A 17,091-nucleotide genomic window follows, 5' to 3' on the forward strand; every position below is an offset into this window, starting at 1 on the left:
TCAATAAAGAACTTTTCCGGAGATTAACTCCCTAAAGGTCTTCGTCGCTCATGAATGAAGCTTGTGTTTTTGTGTTTGCGGATCCAGACATTAATGAGTGCGAGTCCATGCCATGTGTAAACGGAGGTGTGTGTGAGGACAAGGTGAATAATTACACATGCACCTGTACTGCAAACTTCACCGGAAGCCAATGTGAGACAGGTGAGTGCTTTTTAAACTTCCTTTCTGGAGACTGCTACTTAAAGCTGCTCTTTTTCTACTCTCTGTATGCCAGACACTAAGCATTTTCCAACCTTTGTTTTTATTTCCCTTCGCAATGGGAAAAATGTTTCATGATTGAAAATGATCATTCACCCAGCCAGCCCTACTTTCTCTTTTTTCCCTTCCTCCATTGTAACATTTTTCCGTCGGGGACAGACACACACTGTCCAAAATTGAAATTCTGAATAAATGGAGAAGACGAACTGGGATGACTGCAGCATCTGGTTGTATGTCTGAATCACTGACCACATGTATTTGCTAAAAGCTTCTGCAGCATCTCCTAGTTCTTAGGCATTTCATTTTACTGCATTTTGTCTGCGTCTAGCACAGGTCACAATTATGACACAAACAATTAATTATATTAATTCTGCGAAATGTAGGATTTAGAGATGGAAGCCCTCTCCGGTAGGAAAAAGCTATTGCTAGCAAGTCGCCAAAGAATATTTTGTCAGCAATAACATGACAAACTTTCTGAAAAGACACTATGGCATTATGACATTATAAGGCTGATTTTTTTGCATCATCTTTGACACAACACTTTCTTTTCAGTCGAATATAAATTCTGTAAATTCTGTTAGCCGGCTAGCTGTTAGCCATCAGCTCTGTGTGAAGCCAGATTTCTTTCTAGGGTTGGAGCATGAAGATGTATGCAGTATCCATGATAATAAATGACATATTTTCCTGAAAACCTTCACAAATCTAAGCCTATTACTATTACAAAATTGTCATGATGACTTGCAAGAATATTCTCTTCTTCCCTCTTCTTCTTCTTCTTCTCTTCTCAATAATTGTACACTGAAGCTTTAATGTGTTTGGAGCTTCATAAATGTGCCCTATCTTAGTTTAATTGTATTATAAACACTTGCAGTTTGTGAAGATGTAGTCATGAGATCCAGTGCAAAATGTCACAAATTTGCTTCCTTTCCAACAGAATTAGTAATCATGACCAATTCCACCAGTACTGAAACTGCTAATCAGACAAGTGAGTCTCAACTTATTCCATTTTTAAGCGCTTTTTCTATTTTTTTTTATCTCTTATCAAAATTTGTCCTGACCTTTCAATTCTCAACCTGTCCAGCTTCCTGTGAGCAAGAAGGCTGCAAGAACTGCGAGTACATCAGTTCTGGAAACTACAACTGCACCTGCAAGCCAGGCTACTATGGAGACCACTGCGAAGGTACGACTGGCATGGTGCTCTTCTTCCACACTGTTTCTTTTTCTTAGGTGGGCAAGAATGCAGCACAGAGTAGGAGTTTGTGTCAGACAGTGCTATGCCACAGGAATTTGGAGCGCTGCCCATGAAGACGATGCCGCTGTGTTGGATGAGCGTAATTACCCAAACCGACATGGCCTCGCCCTGTTTATTATGCAGCCCTCGCAGCGACAGGCGCTTGATGTTGCAAAATAATTGCTTTATGGCACCTTTTATTAGTTTACCAACAAGAGGAAGGGCCTCCTGTCTAGACTTGAAAGGGCCTGGATTTTATGAGATGGCACCTCTGTTTGGAATTCACTTCCCATACATTTAGGTGAAGATGTGCCAACCAGTGAAAATCCAGGCTTGTGGTCCTGTGGCTGTGATGTTTTACACTGCCTACTGTAGCAGTAGTTGGTTTAGGGGTTTGGATTTAGTAAGAGTGGTTGTTTGGTTTGTCTGAAGTGCAATCGGCTAAACCGGCCTCTAACGATTTTGAAAAACATACGTTATCCTGAGGTCTGTGGTTGGAACATCATGTCCTCAGTAAGAAAACAGTGAATGGATTACAATTAAGCTTCTCATGTTCACCCCTTCTCTTCTAGAGTTGTAACGCAATGGCTGTATTTGTGTCTTGCTCCAATTATCCGTAACTGTCTGGATCTATATCTGTATTCCGATATTCTGATTTAAATCCGAAGTGGTCATGGCCTAAACAGGGAAGCAGGGGCAGCTCTGTCAGCATGGTATGTGAATTCTGGCTCTGCCAGTTCCTCAACCTCAGCTACATCACTCAAGTTCATAACACTATGTGACACAATTTTTGCTCCTGGGTAGTAAGTGCTTATGCCTCAAAAGTATTTAGAAGTGAGTAGTTTTTCGAGATTTACGATTATACTGTAAATCACTTTCATGAAAGTTCACCAAATGTAGTCTTCCATCATGTTCTTGTTATACTGTCCTTGGTAGCTGTGTTCAATTCCAGTAAATCCTGGTGGAAGCACTCACCTTGTTCCTCTGAGTATGCTCCCATGTTCTCCTTGAGCATCAAGGATATGGACTTTGAGAGACATCCTGCAGCCTATTGTGCCATAGATCTTCACCAGAGTCTCTACCAGCTCCACATACTTTTCGGCTTTGCGATTGCCCAGGAAGCCCCTAACCACCGCCACAAACCTGTTTCAATCCTCTTTCTCCTTCCTAGTGAGCTTCTTGGGTAATTTCCTCCAGAATCTTCTTTATCTGTGGTCCGATGAAGACACTGGCTTTGATTTTTGCCTCAGACAGCTTAGGAAAGAAGTCTTGATACCTTGAAGGCTGCCGACAAATTGTTTCATAAGGCCCAATTTGATGTGCAGTGGTGGCATCAGTACCTTCTGGGGGTCCATCAATGGCTCCCACTTGTCATTATTCCTCTCCACAGCAAACTCGGTCCGCTGTGGTCAGTCCCGCATTTGGGAGTGTGCCTTGGTGTCCCTGCTGTTCCAAAGACAAAGATAGCATGGAAATTTGGTAACACCTCCTTGGAGACCCATCAGGAATGCCACCATTTTGAAGTCTCTGATGACCTCCCAGCTGTACTCATCATACTTCAAGGCGTCCAGCAATGTCATGCTGTTGTAATCCTCTTTGAGGTCAGAAAAAACAACATATTTTGAAATGTACCTTTTTTTCTGAATTTATGTGAATGAAAAGACACACAAAAGCAAAGTTTGAGGGAAATGATAGCTGTTTCTATACTTTTGCAATATAAGCAATTAGGAAATAACACTTACTACCCAGGTACAAAAAAATAAAAATTTGTTACATAGTGTAATTAGTCTGAACTGGGGATGTACGTGAGACAGTACAATTATTTTTGTTTGTGCCTGTCTACAATATTTTCTAACAAATTTAGTTGGTTCTATTTCCAAAACTATAAACAAATTAGTAGCCCAATGTATCACGCAACATCCATGCATGTTTATGTTAATGAGTGTGGTCTTTGTTTGTTCTGCAAGCTTCATATATGATCGTTCGCTCATGCTTGCATGAAAGTAACACTCCTTAGTGTAGTGACAGTCAGTTAAATTGTTATCCTGTCACTGGCCATATCAGCTATACCGCTGCTGTCTACACAAAACCATCACTTCATGCGATAAGATTCTTCAGAGTGCCAAAATGTGTGTGAATCCAGTCTTCACTGCACTTTGCATTATAATGCATGCTTTTGGTTAATGCATTCCCAAATGAAAGCATCAGAATCCAGTTTCCCACTCTCAGGTCATCCACTGAGGGATTTTGTCTTGACTTGTCTCCCTTAAAGGACTTTAATAGTATGTGAGCCATTGCAAATTCACACTACTTTTCATCCATGAGCTGAAATAACTATCAGCATTTATATGGACTCTCTTAAATCTCCTGAATACCTTCCTGCCCGGGCGAACTTGGAAGGCTCAATGGAAAAAGGCGCACATGGTCCTCAGTGGAAGAGGAGGCAGCGTCCCGCAGGCAGAATGCAGAAGCGCCTAATCGGCCACTGAGATCAAAGCCGAAGGCCTCACAGAGGGCCCATGAAAACGGCTCCGCTGAATTAACATTCTATTAATTGCCCGCAGGGCCGTAGGTTCCGATCAAAAAGTATGTTTCATATTATCAGAAAAATAATACCCTCACGCAAACCCCCTGGACTTCAAAAGGAAGCCATTTAGCAGTGATACTGCCATGTCCTTTGATCCATTTCTGCAATTACACTCAGGGAGGGGAGGAAAATAAAAACAGTCATGCAGTTAGTATGAAAGATAGATGCAGAATACTGACAGTCATCCTGAACCCTGTGAACTGTGTGGGAAAAGACGTGAGAAAGAGTGACCCAAGAGAAAACAAACAAAAAAATTCTGGTGCTGCGTTGTGTTATTGCAACATATTTCCATTCCAACACATGTGCTTCCTGCGTATTGACACATTGACTAAGGCCGAAAAAAAGGAACGTTTTTAGGAATATTTAAAAACAAAAGGAGTGATCTCCTGTAAGACAAAAGCATGAGTGTGTACACCTCCTGAGTGTCTCTTTCTTGTTCTCTCTGCTTGTGTCCGTCTTCTCTGCAGAAGAGTGTCTCTGCCAGAATGGAGGTGTTTGCATTGATGCAAATGGCACCTGTGAATGTCCAACGGGTTTCACTGGACTCTACTGTCAGTTTGGTATGTCCTTACAGAAACTGTAAGCAGTGTTCAAGTAAGATTTGGTAGATTGGTTCTAACATGACAATACAGTACAAAGTACTTTCTCTTTCCTAGACACAGTCACATATGTGCTCTTAATCATGTGGCTCAAAAGGTAAATGTGACCTTAAATTGTTTTGTCTTTACTGAAATTATAACTAGCACTCATTTATTTTTAAGCGTTTTTTGTTTTTCCTAGACGGCTATCACAGCAACTTGAATTGTGCTCAATTTAAATTTATATTCAATATAAGGAGCAGAAACTCAGAGAAATACCACATCAGACAGACTTAATTAATTCAATTTCTTTTTTTATAGCAAGCGCTGAAGAACAGAAGAGTCTCACTGTCTGCCCTGTAATTCGTACACTGGTTGTAGGCACATTTTTAGTGAATCCTGTGCAGTTTTGTAGAAGCATGTTGAAACCGTTACATAATAAATGTTGCAAAAGAGTCAAAAGCATATTTCATATAGAAGATTTAATCTAATCCTGGGATTAAGACTGTGAAAAGATACTAGCTCGTGAGTGGAGTGTTGATTTTAGTCACAGCTCCCAAAACAGACAGTATGACCATGTGAAATCATGTGAACTGTATGTGATCACGTGGAACAATCACATCTGAAAACTGAACCATATGCCCTACATGTGAAAAATGAACATTTAAAAAAAATGTGTTAAATCACCTGTTATAAATAAAACCACACACCCTACCCTACAATTAACAGATGAACAATCATTTTTCATCATACTAATCTCATTCCCATAAGTGTGCAGTCTGGTCTTGTTCCCTTGTTGTCCACCTCACATACACTCAGTAATTGTGTCGTTTGTTTATAGAGGTCACACAGACACCATGCAGTAACAGCAGGCCGTGTCCAGATGGGGGTCCATGTTTGGAATATGGGGGCACATACCTTTGCACGTGCCAAACCGGCATTGACTTTGAGCATGATCACAAGGACTTCTACCCTTATGGTAAGTGCTGGAGAACATGAAAAACTTTCCAAGCATTCACACTACTTAATAAATTAAAGATTTATAAATATTATTTTATGTTTCAATATGAGCATTTAAGAAGGCTTTGGTTTCAGCTTGATCTCACAAATTGGGTGAAAGATAGTGTCTTGAATTTCACTTGAACTCATAAGAAAAGCTACAAACTCTGCCCTAACAGCTGTAACTTTCCATATACATTGGCTCAATTACTGTCAGAATCCAGTTTTGCCATTTGATGTCATACACATTCCAACAAATATCCCATTCCCACAAGTGCAAATAAAAGTGACCAGCCCTCTCCTGGAGTGATGGAACGTGGTCAAGTTGGTGTATGTGTTTTCCAGTACAGCCCCAATCGGCCTGTGATTCTTCACCATGTCAAAATGGAGGTTACTGCTATGAGCAGGATGGAGGCTACACCTGCGAGTGTGAGCACGGCTACAGGGGGGAAAACTGTGAAAAAGGTAATAACGGGCATTACTGTGTATAAGCTCTGTTGTCATTCTTTTTGCCTACGCGATGTATTGTCATATGGCACCCTTATGAAATGCTTAGTGATACATGCAGCCTTGATTTGTCTCTTCCTTTTTTTATCCTCAGTCAGATTAAGTATGTGTGCCTCTAGCCCCTGCCGAAATGGCGGGTCCTGTAAAGAAGAGTCAGGGAGCTACTACTGTGTGTGTCCTTACCGGTTTACAGGAAAACACTGTGAAGTGGGTGAGTACTGAAGGGCGACTATCATTTTTGTGCCAAGAGCTTTAAGGTGTTGGAGAGAATTGTGCACAACTACGCTTTGTTTTATGAGTTTGATGACCACAATTAAAGGCCCATATGTGAGCGTGCTGGCAGGAATTTTCTCACCGAATTATCCTTCCACGATCCCCTCAGTATAGCTCTAACCACGTGCTTTTCCTTTCAAGTGGAAGAAGTGCGCAATCTGCTTTCATTCATGTTTGGACAACTGCACTTCCGCACACGCAGTGCCATAAAATCCCTGCAAAGAAAAAGCAGCACCTCAAAGCCAAGGGGCTTTTCATCTCAGGAATCTCATTATCCTGACTTTGTCTTATATTAGAGTTGTGCAACTGTTTGGCCGTGTAAAGCGATTCGGTGTGCTGGAAATCATTCAAGACTTGGATCCTTCGTGTACTGGAACAAAAACGTACCCTGGCACATACGCCTGAAAACGCTGTGCAGCACTTTCTCAGAGCTACTGTAATGAGTAATGACTGCTCACACATGTTGAAACACCACATTTGCACAAACAGTAGATACAAATATTTGCACTTGCTCAGATTGATCATACAAACTCATTCACATACAAATAATTACAGCTATTCGCACAACACTTTCTTTGTAGTGTAGTCATGTTTCAGTTGAGTAGAATTAAAGGTTATTGCTCATACAAAAGCAAGTAGTGAATTCTGACCAGTAGTAGCAGTGATGCTTTTCAGTAGTTCATTCAACTTCACTTGAAAAATGCTGGGTTTAAAGGTCATCCTCTTTGACAGTGCAGATAAAGCAGTTTAAACTTGTTTTTTTTTTTTTTGTTAAATTTGTAATAACAAATTTGAAAAGTAAACATTTCTGCAGCGGTCAGTAATATTTGCTTGGAGGAAAAACACTAGCAACCTTTGCTCTCTAAACAGAGAAATATCAAATGATGCAGAAATAGCAAATGATGCATCCAAACAATCAGGAACATTGAAGCTGATGGCTTGAACATTCACATGTTCTGGCCTAGACATGTATTTTAGTGGGCTGGGCTTTGGAGGAATTTTTATATTTTTAAGTAAGCAAGGCATGTCTTGCATGTTTTGTGTGTTTATTGTAATGAATGAGCAGTTAAGAGCATTTCTACCTAAAGGTGAAAACTATAGAGCTGTGACTATGCAAATATATAAAGTTAGCACTAGCAATGTGATTTACTGCATCCTGAAAGCTATTTCAGGAACAGCAGTTACATTTGCAAATTGATCCACCCAAAGGACTGGTATTAAATTTGCAGTTTCTTCCATTTGAAGTAAAAAAAATATATTTAAGCTTACATTTTATGGTTTCTCAAAATAATATCTCAATGTCTGAAATAAATGATGATAAAATTGCTTGTGGGATTAGTTATATCTGCACTTCTGATTCCACCAGCATTTAAACATAGCCTCTGTTCATATACCTAATGAACAGAACACAGACTCATGTCTACAATATTTCAGTTCTGTGAGTATGATGCATTTAATCGGTGTTAGATATGATGCGTAAATATGCATACATGTGGAAAGTTTCAGTTTCACTTTTGCACTTCCAGGAGTCATGTTTGAGATCTGAACTTGGCACGATTATGGAGAAAAATTCACACGTGCTCATTCCAGATTTACATATTGATTTCTCCTACTACGTGTGATGTCATTTACATGACCGTTCCTTGTAAATCAACCACAACTGCACATGCAATTTATCAGATTGCATGCACAGATTAGCACTTTTTATTTGGGATCTTAGTAGATTTGGGCCTCTGTGTAGAACACATTAAAGCTGTACACAAAAGGCTTGGATAGTACAAGCGTTGACTCTGTGCTGTGTGTTTATGTGCAGGGAAACCAGACCCGTGTGCCTCTGGCCCGTGCATGAATGGAGGAACGTGTTTCCATTACATCGGCAAATACAAGTGTGAGTGTCCTGGATCCTTCATGGGAAGACACTGTGAGATCAGCAAAGGAGCCAGTCCGGCTTTGGACGGTAAGCCGTCTCTCTTGTCTTTCATTAGAAATGCCCCAGAGATTGTAATACAGTAATCAATTTCATATGACATCTTTCCCTACAATAGCTAAAACATCCATTGCAGTAAGTGCAGCTTATAGGGAGGTTAGAGGGGGAATAGAAGATGATGCCAGGAAGAGGTAACGCATGCCAGTTCCTCCTGGGGTACTTGGCTGTAGCTCTCCTCCCCAGAGAGAAAGCGAGCCGGAAGAAGTGTTCTGTAAATCTGATCCTCATTCTGAATGGTGGTTGTAACTCTTGACAATGACATCGCTATTTCAGGGTTTGTGGGTTTTCCACAAGGTAAGGTTGCAATTGTGTGTTGCTGATGCACTCTTGCACAAGGAAAAAATCAGCCCCATGTCATCGGAAACATTTCACAATATTGATGTTTACAGTTTTTGCTATTTCTCTCTGTTTATGGATAGGCTATGTGAAGAACACACTCAAATTCCTAGTGGTTCTAGTTTAGGAAAAAGCCAAACATTTTATATTTTGCAGCTGTTGACAAAAAAAAAAACAGTATGCATACAGTACATCTCAATTACTGTAATTTTAGCTGCTTTTTGGCTACTATAGACATTATTCAAACCACTGAGGAAAATAGAATATTCACCAGTGTAATCTTGCTGCTAACACAACATTGCAAATATAGATATATTAGTAGAAATTTGCATCATCATTATTATGCATTATTATTCCAAGAAGAAGTCAGCTTCTAGTTTGCACTTGCAGATTTATATTTTCAGTGCTTGGCAGAGAGAATAAAGATTGATCTGAACACTTGTTCTCTATACAACTGCATTATATAGGGACTGTGTCACATCCTGAAGTCCTAACATTGCAGACTACAACTCCAATGATGCTTAGCTCTTGAATTATGGGAATTACGCACCTATCGCACTTGTTTACAATCACACTACTCTCGCTGTTACTTTGCGAAGCCTTGCTCCAACTGTGATGATTCAATGCCTTAGTTTTCTGCCTGTTTTGCTTTACTTTGACTGATTTACTCTTGTTTAGTTCATGCCTGTTTGTCAAACTGTTTGAGATTCAGCCATGGTTCAATGAGGATTTATTATCAACATCTAGCTTACTCCTCGGTGTAATGATTATTTTGTTATTTGGTTATTATTACTGCTGCCATACTAGCATTGACCAATAAACTAAGAGCTCCTACACATAATTTGAATTGATCTTTGAGCTTCGTGTTTTGTAAGTATTCTGGCTGATTCTTTGGGTAGTTTGATAAATTATAAAATTGTCTTGATCCCCTGCATTTCAGTATATTGTTGTAATATAATGTGTGTCAGTATAATTGCAAAGCTCTATACTTGTCCATATTATATAACTAATAACTAAAGTTAATAGGGCATGGTGGCACATCAGGTAGCACTGGTGCCTCATAGTTCTGGGGTTTCTGGGGTTTGATTTTGAGTTTGATTTACTGACTCCATACAGTTTCACATGAAATCCATATGTCTTCTTTGGTTTCTTCTGGGTTCTCTGGTTTCATCCCATCTCCCAAATACATGCCAGTAGGTGGAATGTTTACTCTAAATTGCTCCTAGGTGTGAATGTGTGTATTCTTGTGTGATGCCCTGTGATGGACCAGCGTCTCATCCAGGGTGTATTCCAACCTCATAGCAGGATCAGCTCTGCATTTACCACAATCCTGACCAGGATAAAGTAGTTAATGAGGATGAATGCATAAATACTGTAGTTAATATCTCTCTCTTTAGTTAATATTTCAGTACTTCCAGCATTTTAATGAATCTAATGACTTTTTCTTGTAGGAAATGATTGTGGTCCCCCTCCTAAGGTGAAGCATGCTGAGGTACAGTTCTCTTCCACCAGCCCTGGCTCCTTGGCTCTGTATACATGCCACCCAGGTTACACTCCCAACCCCAGAGCCACACAGAGCATCTGCAGCAGCCATGGTTCCTGGAGTCAACCTCCGGTCTGTGACGGTGAGAGCAACCTAACCTGCATATCATGTTGTGATGTGGGAGAGATAGGCACGACACAAGTATGAAAACTCAATGTGTTTATAACGGGGAATTCAGTAATCAAAGTTAGAAGTCCGAGTAGAGTTTAGAGCACAGGCAGATGGGCTTATCTGAGGTCAATTCCTCTTACAGTCAGAATAGCTAGCAAGGGTCAAAACCAGGAAGCATGAAGCAAATACACACGTTAGCACTGAACAAGACTTCTCAAATCTTAGACACAACAGGATATAAATGGGCAAACTAATAAATAACTAATATAAAACAGCAGACACAATTAGGAAATAAGCAAATGACAGAGCAGGGGGTGGAGACAAGGCCAAAACAGAAACAAAAACAACACAAGCACATGGCATTCATTGCCATGGGAACTGCAATGCAAAGGGGGAATCCATGACACACATACACAAACATGGAAGTGCTTCTTTGCTGTGACACATATGGGAACCATGCCTAAACCTCTGACATTCAACATTTGCCAAAAATGCCAGCTATGGGACATCAAGCGGAAAACCTTCTGACCAAAAGAATTGAGTAGAAAATGTGTCTAAACCAAGGCCAAGGAACACAAATACAAGTTGTTCAGCATTACATACTAAAATAACCTTTGTCAGAGTTGTAACTTGGGTGCTACATACATGCATTAATATTTAGGTTCATGTTGTGGCATTTGGAAGCAAATTGTAGAATTTAGCACACCCAAATACACACACATACACACACCCACGATAGTCTCTCCACAGGTCATAAACTATGGAGACCTGTTAGCAACATCATTCCAGAAATGGAATACAAAAATAATGTAACTACAAAAACAATGCCTTGAGATGTGTGTTTATAATGGCCTTGACTTTTCTGGGATGAATGGGTTTCTCTAAAAAGACTTCTATGAACATTTTTGACTCTCTTTCTCAAAAACCACCCAAATTCATTTTAAAGATTTTAGCAACTCTTTAATGCTCACCTTTGAGTGGTTTATATGTCAGTGATGCTCTGTTTTTCTCCTCAGAAATAAACGAGTGCTTGTCTCAGCCGTGTATGAATGGAGGCACGTGTCGAGACCGAGTGGCCTCCTTCCTGTGTGAGTGTGAGTCTGGATATACTGGCCAACGCTGTCAGACAGGTGACTACAGCCTACTAATCTGCGATCTATTCTTGATTTATTGGTAATTTGATGACGCTGTTAGAGACAGTGGATGACACCTGCCATGTGTTACAGTTTATTCCATCCATTATATATAGCAGCAGTAGCAGACCCAAGGTCTTGTCTGTGTTGTAATATTGTTTTCAACACTCGCTTGTGGGCTGTCCCTCATCACTGGTGTGATGGGAAGTGGATTTTTCAGCATGGCAAACTTGAGTCACATCAGGTTGTTAAATGGAAAGCTTGCTAACAATCTAGAGTAGTATGGATAAAGTAGCTACCCACATAAAAATTATTTTGTGTGGCGCAAATCGAAATTCAGCAAATGTTAGCTGTTAAAAAAAATAGCATCAGATCACAAAGTTTTCTGGGAAAATTCTGCTTGACTCGATCCTTCTTAAGATTGTTAAAGGGCTTGATCTCACTTAATCTGATAAAACAATGGAATGGCTTTTAGAGTGGAATTGTGATTTCCACTAAACAGGGGTTGATTTGTTAAAAAGAATTCTGGGGAATAGTGGATTCAGACTACAGGGGTTATTAAATTGCTCTACAAATGCCCTAAAAACTATTTCACAATGAGAAGAAAGCTAATCTTACCCTGGCTGCTACAAAAAAAAAAAAAAAAAAGACCACATGAAATTGTTAGCTAGCTATTCAGTTTACTGCAATAGCCTGTTATGACATAACATCATTAAATATTTACACAGTCCCCAATGATTATAAACTCAAATGTATGTTATTCCTGGACATCTTTCCATGCTTAACAACTGTTAGCACAGCTGTTTGAGGTTGTTTTCTCTCTCTATCTCTATATCTTTGAGGACAATCAGCAGATGGTTATCAATAATAGACATCCCAAGCTATACCTAATGACATTAATCCAAAAGGGATGGAACAGGGGGATAATAGTGTTACAAAGATATATTGTAACTGGCAGGCCCTTGCATCCACCCTAACAGCCAAGCTTGTCTGTAAAGCAAAATGGTGAGACCAAGTTGATGAGGGCATGTCAAAACAGTATTGGAATGAAGGACTGGAAGGCTGTGGAGTTTAATGTGTTCCCTAATTTGTTTCCCTAATGTCTGATTCACTTCATCATCTAATTACCCAGCCATAAAAAAAAGTTAATTCTAGTGTGAAGAGGAAGCTACAATCAGCAGTTCTGTGCATGGTATAACACGTAGTTCATGCTTATCCTGGATTTGTAAACAAGACTGTGAGCTTTTAGCCAAAGATCAGCCTTAAGCAGCCAGAGAAACCATGAATATAATGTTAAAACAAGCAACAATAGCCTTTTAAAATATACCACTGACTCTGCTAAAAGGGGATGAGTAACAAACACTTCATCCTTTTATTCATAGAATGGCTTTATAGTAACATGTCTGTGTCAACATTATTACCAGCTTGCAATAAATAAATGTTCCTTGATCTTTGCTAGTACACTCAAAACTAATTGTAGGGGAGGGATTTCAAGATTTGGATGCAATTTAGCCTTTGTAAATGCCTCTTAAAAATGCATTTTTTAAAAATGACACTGTGACTATGACACTACGTTTCAGTAGGGTCATTGAATAATATATATTACAATCTATCTTAGGGTGTTGATTGCTGATTCAAAAATTTATTTATACAGAAGAGGCTTTGTCTAAGTATATATGCATAAATTTGGGAATAATCAACATTCTGGGAAATTCCTCTGTAATATCCTTCTAAATAGAGATAAACATGTAAAATTGTATCATTGTGGGTCATCTAGAAACTGAGATTTTTGGTTCTGAATATAGGAATAAAATGATATTGAGATGACATATGTTTCTACTCTAGTAAGTATGGTTTGTAAGGTTCATAAAGGAAATTGAAATGTATCGAAATTGAACTGAAATGCGTCATAATGACGCATACCCTGGCATCATGAAACAAGCTTGTCAGGGATATATGACCTGATGTGCCAAGTGGACAGGGCTTAAGTTTCAGATAATGTGTTGATCGCAGGCAGACAAAAACGTTGACGTAAACATTTTTCAGTTGAGTTTTGACATGTTATTACTACAGTTAAAGAGAAGACTTATAGATGCCGTTTATCCAAAAATATGAAAAAAAAAAATAGATTGATGTGGCAAAAATTGTTGTTTTTGCCAGTAGTGTTCTGTCTTAATCATTCAAAAAATATGTTAACTCATCTTAGCAACAATATCTCATTTTTTACATGGTATCTTTGCTGAAAATGGCTGCATTTTGCTCTTAAATGAGTACCAGGGTAGAAAGTAACAAGAATTAGCAAATACACAAAATGTGGTTAACTAGCACATGCACTAATGTAATGATTTTCATTAGTCAATATCACAACATCAATGAAAATAGAGGGAAAAGAATTAGAGAACTTAATTGTCTTTCCATGATCTTCAGGAAGTTCAGATGATGCACCTTCCTTTTGAACATGTGATTTATAGGGGGTTCGGGTAACAGTGTTGAGTGAATGTTAAAGTAATGTAAAAGTTATTTATCTGAAACATGCACATAGGTTGTTGTGAATCACACTTTACCTATGTTTAAAATGTCTTTTACTTTTACTTTACATATTTATTACAGATTACAAATGTAATGGCATCCTAATCATGGAATCATCTGAAACCTGTGGTGGTGTTTTGGCTGTGTCTGAAAGGGCCTTTAAAGGAAAGAGGCTTTACTGATATCAGCTTATTAAAGTCCCTGTGCTTTATCTGTAGAGCAGGATGGATGCGAGTCAAATCCCTGCCAGAATGGAGGTGTGTGTCGAGGCTACAGGAGGAGGCATCTGTGTGTGTGTAAAGAGGGCTACACTGGGGATCGCTGCCAGACTTGTATGTTACACATCACATTCTATGGTCACACTGCTGAAGCGTTCTGGACATGCAAGGTGACTGAACATTGTTAGACAAATCTCTTATTGCCCTCTAGTGGAAAACCCGTGTGTATTACAGCCGTGTGGGAACCGAGGCTTCTGTCGCAGTGACAGGAGAGGAAATTACAGCTGTGCCTGCAGGGTGGGACACACAGGCCGTGACTGTGAGAGAGGTACCATGTGTGATTAAGTCATTCTCCTCCAGGCACAGTTCCGCTTAATTAAACTTACAATTATTTTAGATTTCATACATTAAAGTTGGAGCTAAATAATAACAGAGCAGATTATTCTGGTTCAATAATAACAGCTTAAAACAGTAATGCTTTGTGAGAATTTGCAGATAATTGTAAATACTTAATGTTTACCCAGCATGTTGCATCTAATCTTGAATTTTGTATTTTGTATTTGTGGTGAAACATATTGAAGATTATCTCACAAATCACAAAAGTTGTACTGACTTACTACTAGTAAACAAAAAATATAAGTTAGAACTTCAGGTATGTAGAATAAGCATGTGGAGATTTTCATACCACAGGAATGGTCTTATCATGATATTATCATGATATTTTCACACTGTTGTATTTTTAGAAAATGTTTCCATTTTATATTAATAAATTCATATAAGTAAATTAAGCCAAAGATGATGTGAGATTTTTGTCCACCACGTCTGTCAAACCCCCATATCTGGTGAAAATAATTTACTGGATTGCCTTCTGCATGAAGGATCCATCAAATGAAAGCTTCAAAATGGAAAAAAAGCCACCTCAGAAGACACCTTTCATTATAATACCTTCCAAATGGGAAGTTCAAATGTTACCCAAAAATACTGTTTATCGATACTGGTAGGAAAAAGAATGTAATGGATTCTTTGGTTTATACTGTACCTCTGGGATAACCCATAGTAGAGAGTAGAGGTTCTGTTTAAACATTCACTATTTTGAAGCCAAAATAATGCAAAATAACACACATTATACTCTATGTTCCCAGATCTCCTGCCTCCATCTGGCTTGCACGTGCTGAGAGTTGAGGAAAGCGAGGTGGAGCTACAATGGGATCAAGCTGACACCAATCAGAACCTGATCAGTGGTTTTGCCATCACTTACGCTCCGATTGGGCGTAGCCCACGAAAAACAGACTTTCTGGAGAGGCAGCATTCAACCTATGTGCTACAGGGCCTGAGTCCAGGACAGCTTTACAACATCTCCACCTACTCAATCAAACGCAATTCCAACAGCAACGATATCAGCCAGCCTGCGATTGCCCTCATACGCACAAGTGAGAGCTCTTGCTTTTACCTTTCATTCAGAGGTATCGATCAAAATACTTTTAATCATTTTTCAGGTGTGTCTGGCTTGTAAATAGCTAACTGATTCATTCACATTTAACTGGATGAAGAGTCTCCATAAGGGGGAGCTCTTACTCAAGTACATTTTGTATGTATCATTGTTGAAACGAACATGAACCCTTACCAGCCAGACCTGATAAATATATATATATGTATGTTGCATTTTAAAACTGTGTCTTAGTAAAAAGCATGGCACACACCTGTGTATGGCTACCTTTATGTTTTGTTCTGATATTCGCAAAATTTACTTGTTTGAAGTAATCTAACAATACTTAATAAGAAGTTAACACTTCTTATTAAGGCTCAAATCTGGAACATAATCAGCATGTCTAAACATTCGCCTTATTGCTTATAGATCAGGTTCAGATTCTTGTCACAGTTTCCTGGTTGGTAGCTGTCCTGCAACAGTGAAAACCTAGCTACTGAGTGGAAATTGGCCACATGCTAAACTGTGAGGAAAAATAGTGCCTAGAGCCATTCCTAAAATCATTTCTGACAGAGACACGGACCTGTTACTTCATTCGAACTGTTTACTTTCAACCATAGAGCCCTTTTGCATGAATATTAGCTAATGATCCCAAAAGTAGCAACTGACAATGTTCATGGGTTAGCAAGGACCAGAGGGTAGGAGGTGTCCTGGAGTGGCTCTACAGTGGTACTTGTTTGAATTTCCACTCCCAACCTTCCCATTATTCTCATAGAACCATGGAGCTACCTTTGCAGTGTCAAAGAGAATGAAACTTCCCTCTTGTCTCTTGTGCTTCAGGGCCTCGGAAGGTGGATCAGCTGCAGGTGGTGAATGTGTCCTCGTCCCAGGTGTGGCTACAGTGGCTAGTGCAGGCAGGCCGGCATGCCGCTGTCAACCTGGTGCGGGTTTCTCTGGTGCCCTCGGATGGGAGTGGCACTCGCACTGCTGTCCTGAACACCAGTGTTACAGAATACAGCTTCAGGTCAGCCATGAGATCAAAACATCGTCACATTAACATGAGTGATTAGTTCTAGAATCTACTGAATCTACTGCCACCAAGCATAGTGGCTCAGTGGTTAAGGCTCTGGGTTACTGCTCAGAAGGTTGGGGGTTCAAGCCCCAGCACTGCTAAGCTGCCACTATTGGGCCCTTGAGCAAGACCCTTAAACGTCTCTGCTCCAGGGGTGCTGTATCATGGCTGACCCTGTGCTATGACCCCAGCTTCCTAACAAGCTGGGATATGTGAAGAAAAGAACTTCACTGTGCTATAGTGTATATGTGACAAATAAAGGCTTCTTCTTCATTTATTCTAACCACTATATGTCTCTCTTGA

At 39.6% G+C, this 17,091-nt stretch overlaps 1 protein-coding gene across 3 annotated transcripts in view; it reads left to right on the top strand.

The window, feature by feature from the left end:
* The window catches only part of sned1 (sushi, nidogen and EGF-like domains 1), a 42,240-nt gene that overhangs the window by 14,945 nt on the left and 10,204 nt on the right, over positions 1-17,091 (top strand). For all 3 annotated transcript variants that reach the window (XR_008301358.1, XM_026925815.3, XM_026925831.3), the window contains 14 exons: positions 88-201; positions 1,193-1,243; positions 1,340-1,438; positions 4,544-4,636; positions 5,496-5,633; positions 5,999-6,118; positions 6,255-6,371; positions 8,247-8,390; positions 10,208-10,381; positions 11,427-11,540; positions 14,291-14,404; positions 14,502-14,618; positions 15,433-15,720; positions 16,557-16,740. Coding sequence is in view for 2 of the 3 variants with exons in the window: in XM_026925815.3 (XP_026781616.2) it covers positions 88-201; positions 1,193-1,243; positions 1,340-1,438; positions 4,544-4,636; positions 5,496-5,633; positions 5,999-6,118; positions 6,255-6,371; positions 8,247-8,390; positions 10,208-10,381; positions 11,427-11,540; positions 14,291-14,404; positions 14,502-14,618; positions 15,433-15,720; positions 16,557-16,740 (1,867 nt within the window). In the remaining variant the exon portion in view is untranslated. The remainder of the gene's footprint in view (positions 1-87; positions 202-1,192; positions 1,244-1,339; positions 1,439-4,543; positions 4,637-5,495; positions 5,634-5,998; positions 6,119-6,254; positions 6,372-8,246; positions 8,391-10,207; positions 10,382-11,426; positions 11,541-14,290; positions 14,405-14,501; positions 14,619-15,432; positions 15,721-16,556; positions 16,741-17,091) is intronic.

The sequence above is a fragment of the Pangasianodon hypophthalmus genome, chromosome 2 (genome assembly GCF_027358585.1).
Source record: "Pangasianodon hypophthalmus isolate fPanHyp1 chromosome 2, fPanHyp1.pri, whole genome shotgun sequence".
Taxonomy (NCBI): domain Eukaryota; kingdom Metazoa; phylum Chordata; class Actinopteri; order Siluriformes; family Pangasiidae; genus Pangasianodon; species Pangasianodon hypophthalmus.